At 38.9% G+C, this 13995-nt stretch overlaps 1 protein-coding gene across 1 annotated transcript in view; it reads left to right on the forward strand.

Moving 5' to 3' along the window:
• Positions 1 to 13995, forward strand: part of LOC126161298 (uncharacterized) — a 211512-nt gene that overhangs the window by 111494 nt on the left and 86023 nt on the right. The window contains exon 4 of the mRNA XM_049917042.1: positions 6928 to 7099. Within this exon, the coding sequence (XP_049772999.1) occupies positions 6928 to 7099 (172 nt within the window). The remainder of the gene's footprint in view (positions 1 to 6927; positions 7100 to 13995) is intronic.

Here is a 13995-nt window from a genome sequence, read left to right on the forward strand (position 1 = left end):
ATAACATAAGAATCAGCTTAATTTTTCAAGGAACTCAACAGAATAGAAGGTGTGATCCATGAGGAAACTCTTCAGTTTTGATTTGGAAGCGCGTGGATTACTGCTTAGAGTTTTGAATACTTGTGATAGCTTATTGAAAATGGATACAGCAGTATATTGCACAAGATTTAAGGAAGTCCGATCCAAATGCAGGTTGGATTTCTGCTGAATATTAACTGAGTGAAAGCTGCTTATTCTTGGGAATAAGCTGATATTGTTAACAAGAAATGACAGTAAAGAATATATATATATTGAGAGGCTAATGTCAAAATAACCCAGACTAGTGAACAGGGGTTGACAAGAGGTTCGCAAACTTACACTACTTATAGCCTGAACCACCCATTTCTGAGCCAAAAATATCCTTTTAGAATGGGAAGAGTTAAACCAAAATATAATACCATATGACTTAAACGAATGAAAATAAGCAAAGTAGACTAATTTTTGTATCAAGCTATCACTTACTTCACATACTGTTCAAATAATAAAAATGGCAGCATTAAGTCTTTGTACAAGATCCTGATTGTGGGCTTTCCACAACATTTTACTATTTACCTGAATGCGTAGAAATCTGAACTGTTAAATCTGAACTGTTCACTTTCACTAAACTGTTAATTCGCTTATATCATGTGAGAAAAGAACAAGCTGAATTTTACACGAGTAATGCTTTCTAAAACCGTGCTGATTCATGGACAAAAGCTTCTCGGTCTTGAGAAAATTTATTATATTCACACTCAGAATGTACTCAAGAGTTCTGCAGTAAACCAATGTTAAGGGTATTGGTCTGTAATTTTACAGGTCCATTCCTTTACCCTTCATATACAGAAGTCGCCTGTGCTTTTTTTCAGTTGCTTGAGACTTTGTGAGAGATTCACTATAAATTATCTTAATCAAAAATTTGTGAATCACAATTACTCTAGGAAAACTGCTGGAAAAGAGTGATCTTACTAGCAATTTTGAATTTCTCATAGGAAAAAGTCCCAGATAATAACTTTGCTCAATGGCTCTTGCCCTGATTTTGTCCCTGAGAGAAAGCAAGTATTTAGTCAAGAAAAATGGCAGTGATTACCATTTGGAAATGAATGCTGTCAGTTTCAATAAGTGGTTCACTGAGCAATTCGTGCCATACCTGAACCAAAGTCGACGGTAATTGTAGTGGACAGCACCAGCTCTTACAGAGAGAATACTAAGTCAAACAACAGAAAAGTGGCTACTGTGCTCTGGCTTAAAATTAAAAACATTCTGTTCTATTATACAATTGAACTCATGCTGAACTCCTTTAGCTCATTAATTTATACAAGTCCCACAACAATGCATATGAACTTGATTTACTAGCACTTGAATGTTGTCATACAATTTTGAGTTGGCCACCATACCACTGCCAGTATAATCTGATTTAATTAATTTGGGTGCAGGTTAAAAGGTATATGATTGAATTAATTTGGGTGCAGGTTAAAAGGTATATGATGGTAAAGAACAAAACATTCAAGATAACAGATGCTTGAACACGAAACAATAGACATCATCTCCCCTTCAGTGTGGGCAGATTCCATGTAGCCCGTTGAAAAGCTTTAAGGAAGAGGACTTTGATTGGGAGGTGAAGATGGAGGGAGCCTTGAACCTATAATCATAAATTTGCAATCACGTACTTTGGAGACAGATTCAAATAGCAGTGACAATGTTATTACGGTGTAGACTTTGTTCCAAAGTAAGGTAACAAAAGTTGGTGATTTTAAAGGCTCTTGGCTTAAAAACTGTTTTGTTTGTCACCATATTAGTTGTGTAAATAGTGTATGAGACTTCAGCCTCTATTGGCTGGGATTTTGTACCCTAAGATGTGTGCAGACATTCACTTGTTCTGAGTGACATGACTGTAATTTTTAACAGATTGCAGCAAATTTGCTAGTTAGGTAGATAGTTGTGAAATTTAGGCCTTTCCAACGTGTGTACTACACTCTAATAATGCAGCTGGGTGAATTCACAGAAAACTCCAATATTTCAACAGGTAACCTTGTATCACTCTCAAGGCACAAATTGGAAAATGTCTTAAAATGACAGTGAGGGTTACCTATCGAGACGTTGCTGGTTTTCAACATTATGGGGCAGCATTCCCTCAAGTAACTCAAAGAATTGCTTTCTTGTTCTATGGACCATAAATGCAGTCTCTCTCAGTAATGTCAAATGAGTTAATTTATGCTGTAGTGTTCGTAACCAGTTTCGATGACCTTACTGTTAAACAATCGCCTTTTTGAGGAAAATTGTTCAATACTGTGGACCAGCAGATGCACATAATCAGCATGAATCTCATCTGTTGTTGTTGTTGTTGTTGTTGTTGTGGTCTTCAGTCCTGAGACTGGTTTGATGCAGCTCTCCATGCTACTCTATCCTGTGCAAGCTTCTTCATCTCCCAGTACCTACTGCAACCTACACCCTTCTGAATCTGGTTAGTGTATTCATCTCTTGGTCTCCCTCTACGATTTTTACCCTCCACGCTGCCCTCCAATACTAAATTGGTGATCCCTTGATGCCTCAGAACAAGTCCTACCAACCGATCCCTTCTTCTGGTCAAGTTGTGCCACAAACGTCTCTTCTCCCCAATCCTATTCAATACTTCCTCATTAGTTTTGTGATCCACCCATCTAATCTTCAGCATTCTTCTGTAGCACCACATTTCGAAAGCTTCTATTCTCTTCTTGTCCAAACTATTTACCGTCCATGTTTCACTTCCATACATGGCTACACTCCATACAAATACTTTCAGAAATGACTTCCTGACACTTAAATCTATACTCGATGTTAACAAATTTCTCTTCTTCAGAAACGCTTTCCTTGCCATTGCCAGTCTACATTTTATATCCTCTCTACTTTGACCATCATCAGTTATTTTGCTCCCCAAATAAGAAAACTCCTATACTACTTTAAGTGTGTCATTTCCTAATCTAATTCCCTCAGCATCACTCGACTTAATTCGACTACATTCCATTATCCTCATTTGCTTTTGTTGATGTTCATCTTATATCCTCCTTTCAAGACACTATCCATTCCATTCAACTGCTCTTCCAAGTCCTTTGCTGTCTCTGACAGAATTACAATGTCATCGGCGAACCTCAAAGTTTTTATTTCTTCTCCATGAATTTTAATACCTACTCCGAATTTTTCTTTTGTTTCCTTCACTGCTTGCTCAATATACAGATTGAATAACATCGGGGAGAGACTACAACCCTGTCTCAGTCCCTTCCCAACCACTGCTTCCCTTTCATGTCCCTCGACTCTTATAACTGCCATCTGGTTCCTGTACAAATTGTAAATAGCCTTTTGCTCCCTGTATTTTACCCCCGCCACCTTCATAATTTGAAAGAGAGTATTCCAGTCAACATTGTCAAAAGCTTTCTCTAAGTCTACGAATGCTTGAAACGTAGGTTTGCCCTTCCTTAATCTAGCTTCTAAGATAAGTCGTAGGGTCAGTATTGCCTCACGTGTTCCAACATTTCTATGGAATCCAAACTGCTCTTCCCCGAGGTTGGCTTCTAGTTTTTCCATTCGTCTGTAAAGAATTCGTGTTAGTATTTTGCAACTGTGACTTATTAAACTGATAGTTCGGTAATTTTCACATTTGTCAACACCTGATTTCTTTGGGATTGGAATTATTACATTCTTCTTGAAGTCTGTGGGAATTTCCCCTGTCTCATACATCTTGCTCACCAGATGGTAGAGTTTTGTCAGGACTGGCTCTCCCAAGGCTGTCAGTAGTTCCAATGGAATGTTGTCTACTCCAGGGGCCTTGTTTCGACTCAGGTCTTTCAGTGCTCTGTCAAACTCTTTACGCAGTATCGTATCTCCCATTTCATCTTCATCTACATCCTCTTCCATTTCCATAATATTGTCCTCAAGTACATCGCCCTTTTATAGACCCTCTATATACTCCTTCCACCTTTCTGCTTTCCCTTCTTTGCTTAGAACTGGGTTTCCATCTGAGCTCTTGATATTCATACAAGTGGTTCGCATTTCTCCAAAGGTCTCTTTAATTTTTCTGTAGGCAGTATCTATCTTACCCCTAGTGAGATAAGCCTCTACATCCTTACATTTGTCCTCTAGCCATCCCTGCTTAGCCATTTTGCACTTCCTGTCGATCTCATTTTTGAGACATTTGTATTCCTTTTTGCTTGCTTCATTTACTGCATTTTTATATCTTCTCCTTTCATCAATTAAATTAAATATTTCTTCTGTTACCCAAGGATTTCTACTAGCCCTCGTCTTTTTATCTACTTGATCCTCTGCTGCCCTCACTACTTCATCCCTCAAAGCTACCCATTCTTCTTCTACTGTATTTCTTTCCCCCATTCCTGTCAATTGTTCCCTTATGCTCTCCCTGAAACTCTGTACAACCTCTGGTTCTTTCAGTTTATCCAGGTCCCATCTCCTTAAATTCCCACCTTTTTGCAGTTTCTTCAGTTTTAATCTGCAGGTCATAACCAATAGATTGTGGTCAGAGTCCACATCTGGCCCTGTAAATGTCTTACAATTTAAAACCTGGTTCCTAAATCTCTGTCTTACCATTATATAATCTGTCTGAAACCTGTCAGTATCTCCAGGCTTCTTCCATGTATACAGCCTTCTTTTATGATTCTTGAACCAAGTGTTAGCTATGATTAAGTTATGCTCTGTGCAAAATTCTACCAGGCGACTTCCTCTTTCATTTATTAGCCCCAATCCATATTCACCTACTACGTTTCCTTCTCTCCCTTTTCCTACTACCGAATTCCAGTCACCCATGACTATTAAATTTTCGTCACCCTTCACTATCTGAATAATTTCTTTTATTTCATCATACATTTCTTTAATTTCTTCGTCACCTGCAGCGCTAGTTGGCATATAAACTTGTATTACTGTAGTAGGTGTGGGCTTCGTATCTATCTTGGCCACAATAATGTGTTCACTATGCTGTTTGTAGTAGCTTACCCGCATTCCTATTTTCCTATTCATTATTAAGCCTACTCCTGCATTACCCCTATTTGATTTTGTGTTTATAACCCTGTAGTCACCTGACCAGAAGTCTTGTTGCTCCTGCCACCGAACTTCACTGATTCCCACTATATCTATCTTCAACCTATCCATTTCCCTTTTTAAATTTTCTAACCTACCTGCCCGATTAAGGTATCTGACATTCCACACTCCGATCCGTAGAACGCCAGTTTTCTTTCTCCTGATAACGACATCCTCTTGAGTAGTCCCCGCCCGGAGATCCGAATGGGGGACTATTTTAGCTCCGGAATATTTTACCCAAGAGGACGCCATCATCATTTAATCATAGAGTAAAGCTGCATGCCCTCAGGAAAAATTGCGGCCGTAGTTTCCCCTTGCTTTCAGCCGTTCGCAGTACCAGCACAGCAAGGCCGTTTTGGTAATTGTTACAAGGCCAGATCAGTCAATCATCCAGACTGTTGCCCTTGCAACTACTGAAAAGGCTGCTGCCCCTCTTCAGGAGCCACACGTTTGTCTGGCCTCTCAACAGATACCCCTCCGTTGTGGTTGCACCTACGGTACGGCTATCTGTATTGCTGAGGCACGCAAGCCTCCCCACTAACGGCAAGGTCCATGGTTCATGGACAGTCTAGACAGTCAAAATTTGTTTTCAAATTTATTATTCTTCTCATAGATTTGAACGTATAATGCGATGTGCTGTAGGCAAATGAACCTGATTGTTGTCCACAGAAACACAGTCTGGCAACCTGGACTTCGTTTGCCCATTCTCTACCACCACGCTTAATACAAACCTGATCCCCTCTGTGCTTCCCTATCACTCTGGCACTCTGCAGATAAGTGCCTTTTGCATGACATGGGTTGTAATACATGTGACATTAGCCAACATAACATGACAGAAAAGTCTTTACAGTTTATTAAACCTTGTGAACTTGATCAAAGGGCAGTTAGAACCACTATTCTTAAGGAGGTTCTGTTTTCTCTAGGCATCAGATTTTGAGTTTTTATGATCTCTCAAATTGAAGAGCATTGCATCGGCCATCCATTTGACAAATAAGTAGGCAGCAGCATATCAATTGGAGGCCACACAGACCTTGGCTACTCCTGCACGAGAAGATGACTAGTCAGAGATGTGGGCACATTGATTTGGATCGCTATATTCAGTAATTAACTCAAGGATGAGTTGAAATATCCAACAAATGTAATGTCTGTCAACATGTCCAAATTCTCACAGGAGTAAAATGATTGAAGGCCTGAACCATCAGAATTCCTAGACTGTAGTTCTATTAGGTCAATGTTTTACACAATTGATAAACATCCCCCTCGCTGTCTTCCAGTCATGACTGACTGGTTCATTTCCTCTTGTAGTTGCGTGTAGGCCTCTAAAGGCAAAATTTGCTGATATGATTGAGCTACCTTATGTAATCTTTGGGAGGAAGGTAATTGTATTTCTCATTAGAGCTCTAACGATTCAACATTTTATTTTATGCTGTACTGATGTCATTGTAATTCACGTACTGAAATATTGTACCAGTTACATTTTTTCTGGTACACGTGGGAAAAGTAGCTGGTGCTGTGTGTTTCATTAATGACATACACAACTTTGGTTTTGAAAAACATAGATTATGATAAATGAAATTAACTTCTGTTTGTGGGTTGTGTTTGTGAAGCGTTGTTTTCCCTCAGAAATGTTACGGATGAAAATAATTGGAAAAATATCCTGTTTGTTGAGTATATTAATTTTTTGTATGTTATGTTATCAGATATACTGTGTGTGTGTGTGTGTGTGTGTGTGTGTGTGTGTGTTTGAGAGAGAGAGAGACTAATGAAATAATTCATCATACAGTGGAATTACTGTGTTTATTGAAGTTTAATGTACCTGTGTACTTCTGTGTTTTTCCTTCTCATTAGCCACCATGACTTGACAAAGGCAGAACCAACACTAGCTCATATGGCACTATTTGAACTGCATCGTGTAGGTATTTTGAAATATGTTGTGTCCCAAAACTGTGATGGCTTGCATTTGCGAAGCGGTCTCCCAAAACGTGCCTTGTCAGAGCTGCATGGAAACATGTATCTAGAGGTTAGTAATACATTAAGTTTTGAGCTTCATACATGTTAATATAATGAATTTTCATAATAATAGTCCCTAGTATGGAAAACCAAAAGTAAATAACACTTTTCTATGAACTGAAAAGAACATGTGATATAATAACTTTATGGCAAGTGGAACATAAGCAAAAAATATATGTGAAGTAGGGAACAGGGAGACAACACAAATTTTTGGAGCATGATGTAAGAGGACTTTTATTTATTTATTTAGTTATTTCTAAAGAAAAGAAAGGAAGACCAAGTAGGAAAGAATGGCAATAGAAAAGCACATTAAGGAGACGAACTGGAACTGCAGTTACAAACAGTAGAAAATGACTTTGCACTTACTGGACGAGTCACATGTGTCAAGTCGAGTGTTAGACATATTCAGTGTTAGGAATGTGGTGCTTTTTTTCGTATTCTTTTCCAGTGGCAGGGACAAGAGCAAATGACATAGAATACTGGAGGGCAAGGACTAGCAGAGATTGAAGTTATCGGTGTTGTAAGACTCAGGGACGTGTTCAGCAGAGGGAAGTTTATTATCTAAGCAGTTCAGAAAAGTTAGTGTTGAGAGAGAGAGAGAGAGAGGAGAGAGAGAGAGAGAGAGAGAGAGAGAGAGAGAGGAGGGGGGGGGGGGGGGTCTTGATCCAGTGGGCACAGATTGTGAAACTGTTGCTGAGGTGAACGGACCTTCTGCATACAGCTGGCTAAATGTGCATAATTTGCTGGCAGCTTTTATATTGGTGAACTATATTTTGGTTTGTGTTCATGATCTTATAGAAATCTGCACAGTATTGTGACACATTACTGTCACAAGAAGCCGTATGTTTAACTGAGTACGCCGGCCGAAGTGGCCGTGCGGTTAAAGGCACTGCAGTCTGGAACCGCAAGACCGCTATGGTCGCAGGTTCGAATCCTGCCTCGGGCATGGATGTTTGTGATGTCCTTAGGTTAGTTAGGTTTATGACCTCAGAAGTTGAGTCCCATAGTTCTCAGAACCATTTGAACCATTTTTTTTTTTAACTGAGTTCGGTGAGTGAGTCAGTATGTGGGACAGTTGAAGCACTTTGATTTGTCACAGATACATGTCCAGTGATACAAAAATTTAAGAAGTAATAACAGTGTGGCAACACACATTATTCATCAATATATCATAAATCAAACAATGGAATGTAACAACATTATGCGAAGGAAAGTTGCTAATTGCCGTATAGTGGAGATGCTGAGTCGCAGATAGGCAGAACAAAAAAGACACTCACAATTAAAGCTTCCGGTCATTAAGGCCTTCATCAACAGAACACACACACACACACACACGACTGCACAATAAGGCACAGTAGCCTTATCTTTCCAGTCTCCCACCACCTCCCAAGTCCCACCATCTAGCCACAGAGGAGCATTCCTCTTGTAGCTCAGTACCACCCAGGACTGGAGCAACTGAATTGCATTCTCCGTCAGTGTTTAGACTACCTCTCGCTGTGCCCTGAAATGAGAAATGTGCTGCCCCACTCTGATTTCCATCTCTCCCACAGTGGTATTCCGCTGTCCACCAAACCTACACGATATACTCGTCCATCCTTACACAACCCCCAACCCCTGCTCCCAATCCCTTACATCATGGCTCATACTACTGTAATAGACCTAGAAGCAACACCTGTCTCATACATCCTCCCATCACCATCTACTCCAGTCCGGTCACTGACATAATCTATTCCATCAAAGGCAGGGCTACCTGTGAAACGAGTCTTGATCTGCAAGCTAAGCTGCAACCACTATGCTGTATTCTATGTAAATATGTTAACCAACAAGCTGTCTGTCCACATTGATGGCCACTGGCAAACTGTGACCAAGACACAAGTGGACCACGCTGTGGCTTAACACACTGTCAAACATGGTATCCTTCATTTCAATCACTGCTCCACAGCCTGTGGCATATGGATCCTTCCCACAGACACCAGCTTTTCTGAATTGCGCAGGTGGGAAATTTCCCTGCCATATATCCTACATTCCCATAATCCTCGTGGCCTCAACCTTCATTAATCACTGTCCTCACCCGTCCAGCCCCTTCCCTGTTTCCATTCCAGCACTGCACAGCCGTCATTCCACCACCACACCCAGTCTTTTTATTTCTCTCCTTTTCCACTACTTCTCCCCCGTCCCCTCCCCACCTCTCCTGCCCCCCCCCCCCCCTCCGTCTAACCTCTAGCACTTCACTGTCCGCCACCCCCACTACAATATCCCTACCCCACCCCTTCTCATAATATCAGTATATCATAAGTTGCTTAAGCAGTGAGGTATTTATTTGTCAGGGCTGAGAATAATAAGTAGGGAGGATATTTCCTCATTTCTGAACATGACAGCAGGTAGTCAACACCTGGCAGAGGATCAGATTTATTTCTGTGCGTAACAAATAGGATGCTCTTTGTAGCTAGGTAATGGGAGTAGCTGGGGCTTTACATCAAAGACGAGTCGTCTCTGTATTTGTAAAGAAAAAACTGATTGTGTGGTGTGATTTAGGGTTAAGATTGAATGGTGGAAAATTTTGCATGAGGAACAGATAGTAGCTCTCTAAGTGTGGATTTACTCATTGTAAATATGGTCAAAAGTGTTTGTAGAGTTATCAGAGCAGCAGGACATTCTACTTCAGAGAACTATCTTCTTAGTTACTTGATCACTGTTTTGTTTATTATTCACTCATCTTTATAAGTAGTACATCATCCATGTAACTAATATGGACCACATTTTGTTAAATAAGAGTTTTGAAATGAGTTCTTCAGAGTGTGTATGCAGTCTTCTCATTTCATAAGGCCCAGATCACACAAGTGTCAAACAAATATTTACGCCGCATTTTGTACTTGGAATCGAAGTGACACAAAATTTCCACTTCGGTGCTGGATAAGAAAGCATACGTAATGGATATGTACAGGTATAAAAGTTACTTCAAAAGAAAGGAGAGATGTTTGTTGGAATAACCAATGATACCAAAACATCATCTCGGATGTAATTCTATGATAATGTTCGTGAAGCTGACAAAAGACAGCAAAAATTTCTTAATTACTTCCATATAAACTTTCAACTTTATATGTTTTTATCAACTGGACTACAGGATTAATGATTTAATCAGTGGCAAAGGTCCAATATGAGTGCAGCTATTCCCTCCAGTTGAAACATTGGATAGCCGCTAATTTATTTATTTGTGTAGTTATGTTCACTATAGCTGATTTAAACTATGAATTTCGTTCACTATAGCTGATTTAAACTATGAATTTCTGTTGTTGATATTGGTGTCTATAGAAGAAAACATAGGGTATCTCATTTGAGAAGACAAAGTTTGTCTAGTTGTGCCAAAATAACAAACTGCATAATTGTACCATGAATGTAAAAACCAATTTTTTCCTCTCATATTTATTGGAATGAAGCATTTTTTTCTACCACAAAATGTTATGCAGCAGTACCGTAGTTCCTAATCAAAAGCCCACTATCGATTATCATCATACCTTTGCCAGAAGATCTGTTGAATGCATATTCAGCATTCCTTTCAGCCACATGGAGAATTTTCCACAAACTGTTAAATGTCAAGAAGGATTTAGCTGTTAACATTGAAATATGGAATTTCATTTTAGTCTTTCAGTGATAAAAGCTTACCTGTTTCATTCTGTAGCTTTTCTTATTTTTGCTCAAGTCATATACAGCAAGCACACATTTTTTTGTTTTTGTTCTGTCTTTATAAACATCCCACATCCCTGAATATTTTTTCAGTTCACTAATAATCAGTTCAACATCAAAAAACTCTAAATCCATGCTGCCACACTCATTACTTGGGCACTGGATGCCGCCACACTGCTGAGCTGCCAAAACAAGTCCTAGTGGAGGACGCAAGTGGTTTTTAGTAATGCCTTGTCCTGGCAGGGCAGCTATGATGACACCACAGAATTGCTCGCACGCATTAACTCATCTACTAGGCACAGTGTACTATTAGAATGCTGGGAAAGTGATGGCATGTCCCTACTTCCATTTGTTACTCATATAAATGAGGACTTGTGATGTGATCTATTGCTATTGCTGTTTAACTCCTTAAAATTATCCCTATCTAGTACTACAAAAGAAAATATCGTGACGGATATGGGTAGAGGAAATGGGAAAACAATAAAAAATGAAGAGATCTGTTGTTATAATTATAAACAAGCAGAAGAGGTGAAAATTACCATTACTTTTTAAGCAATCTAAGCTACCATGACTTCCAAAATAATGTAAGCTCAATGGCTATACACTCCCTTCTGGGTGTGTCTGAGAAAATTGCAGCTGTCGCATTCAGGTAGTAAAATTCTTCATTTACTGTGATGTCATCAAAATATTGTCATGTCCTTCTAGCTTCCATGGTGCACAGTGTATCTCAGAGGCAGAACAGCAGTGCAAGGGGGCGTGTAATTGACCTACAGGCAAGTGTCAGCATGCAGAAAGACTGCGTGTGTCGCCCTGTCTTGCATGAATGTGAACTTGGGCTCATGCACAAAAGAAACAAACATTCTGCGCACAGTCTGCAGGTCGAAATCAACTACTTAACTGACATGAAAAACACTTTCTGAGGTTTCAACCATCGTTTGTCAAATGGAGAAAGACATGGTAGCAACACATCACTTTGTCGAAGGTGATTTGTTATAGAGGAGACGCTGAGTTGGAGACAGTCGCAACAAAAGACTGCTGGTCAGCAGCTCAGTGTCTCCTCTATTATTTTCATAATATTGTCATTATTCCATCCTGGGTTTTCCATTGATTGATTTGCCCCTAAGGGATTTGAGATTGATACCCCAGAATTTACCCTCAAAGATTCAGCCATGGTGGTTGTTCATGTCCAATTCTTTTTGGAACTCAACAGAGTAACCTACCTATGTGTGTAGTCTAGAAGACATACAATTTACTAGTACTTTTAGGATCCCTTGGTTACACAAATAACGGAAGCCTATCGAGGTTGTCAGACTGTGGGGAAAAAGTACAGTAAGGGCCAAAATAATTAATGAATGTTTTGAGGGCAAATCGACACGAAGACTGTTTCCAAAAGCTGTAACACAGTACTTAAAGAAATGAATAACCACTTTAGGAGTTGTTCATTTTGATCTCATAGGAGATATTAGCGTTCAAAATTATGGAGGTGACATTTATTTTGAGTATCATGGATGATGCAAGCAGATATGTACTTTTATGTTTTTTTAAAAAAAAAATTAGGCTGAAGTATTTGGAGAATTCAAAAAGTGGAAGGTTCAAACAGAAAAACAAACATGTAAATACATAAAGAGACTGCATTGAAGAAACAATGACTTATATTCCGCAGAAATTGGTGAAGCTAAACATTTCTATAGAACTTTAATGGTCACAGTTGCAACGAAGCAATTTACCAAAGATTTCTTGGGTTGACTGATGTATACTGTGGTGTACATAGGAAGTGGTGTTGCAAATAGCTACAACAATGAAAAAATGTCATGAATTGTGACAGGTGAAAGCCATGTGCGCAACATTTACACGCGATAGGATGTTTACGTATCCAAACAGTGTCATTGTTCTAAATTATCCACAAGGACAGAAAAAGGTATTCTAATGGGATACTGTATATGTCTGTGGATATAGAATCTGGATGCCAGAAACGAAACAGGTTGTGTAATCTAGGGGACTGTATATTCATAGAATTTTTGAATGGCAAATGCTCAGCTGAAAACAGAGACAAGTAAAAATTTATTGAACTCTACAATGAAAGAGCATTACCATTGCCAAGATTTGAAAATGAAAGAATAAGTAAAAGAGAAGATTATAACACTGAAGAGGGATTTGATTGATGCAAAAGAGAGTTAGTCAAGTGAAAGGTGCAGAGTATAATGCAATCGGTCCTTGCATTTCAAATTTTTAAAACAATTCATCTACTTCATGGAGGTATGTTCCATCTTTGTATCTAAGTGAAGGACAATTTATTTTTTGCCATATGAGTTTTTTCTTCTTTTATTTGTGAAGCATCTTCAGTGTGCTGCAGCACATGTTTCTTTTTATATATGTAGTAAATGCATTATGTAGTAGTTACAGATATGGTACTATGTTACATTTCTCATGTTTTTTGGATTAGAAACCACTTTTACAGCACAAATAGCTTCTGTTTTAAAATACTGTATGATGTTATGATTTCCAATGTTGCTACTCCATGTGTGTAGTCTGTGAAATATGTTCATTCAGTCCCCATATGAAAGACAATTAATTTCTGGTGTTTTTTCACACACATTTATTACAAAACTTCACGTGCACTTTTAATTGTGTGTTCAACATGTGTGGGTTTACAGTGTGTAGTGTTGCCGTCTACCACTGTGTGTTTATCTTTGATGCTTTGTATGTGTGGTTTGATATTGTCTCATTTAGAGTGTGTGTGTGTGTGTGTGTGTGTGTGAGAGAGAGAGAGAGAGAGAGAGAGATAGAGAGACAGAGGGGGGGGGGGGGAAGAATGTTCATTAATTATTTATTCAGGTTATGTTTCTGTTTGTTATTATCTTAGTGCTCAATATGATCAGTGTGTTACTGCTTATGTTGATTTGCTCAGTGATTACTTTCTTTTTATGGCGAGGGCTCTTAGTATATGAAAGTTTTCTTGTAATGTCAGACGTTTGTTATTGTAATTTTTCACTCTGATAATTTTCATATCCAGTTCCGTGTTGGATGGTTGAGGTCCACATTTTATAAGGCATTCAACAAAGGTAGAATGGGTCCTGACATCACAGGAAAAATTTCATATACAAAGAGACCATGCAATAAAAAGAAGGTAATTAGATGACCAAATCAATATAAGCAGTAACTCACTGATTACATTTGCCACTGAGACAGTAACAAACAGAAATGTGAAACGTAGCCAGGATA

Source organism: Schistocerca cancellata, chromosome 2 (assembly GCF_023864275.1).
Source record: "Schistocerca cancellata isolate TAMUIC-IGC-003103 chromosome 2, iqSchCanc2.1, whole genome shotgun sequence".
In the NCBI taxonomy this organism is placed as follows: domain Eukaryota; kingdom Metazoa; phylum Arthropoda; class Insecta; order Orthoptera; family Acrididae; genus Schistocerca; species Schistocerca cancellata.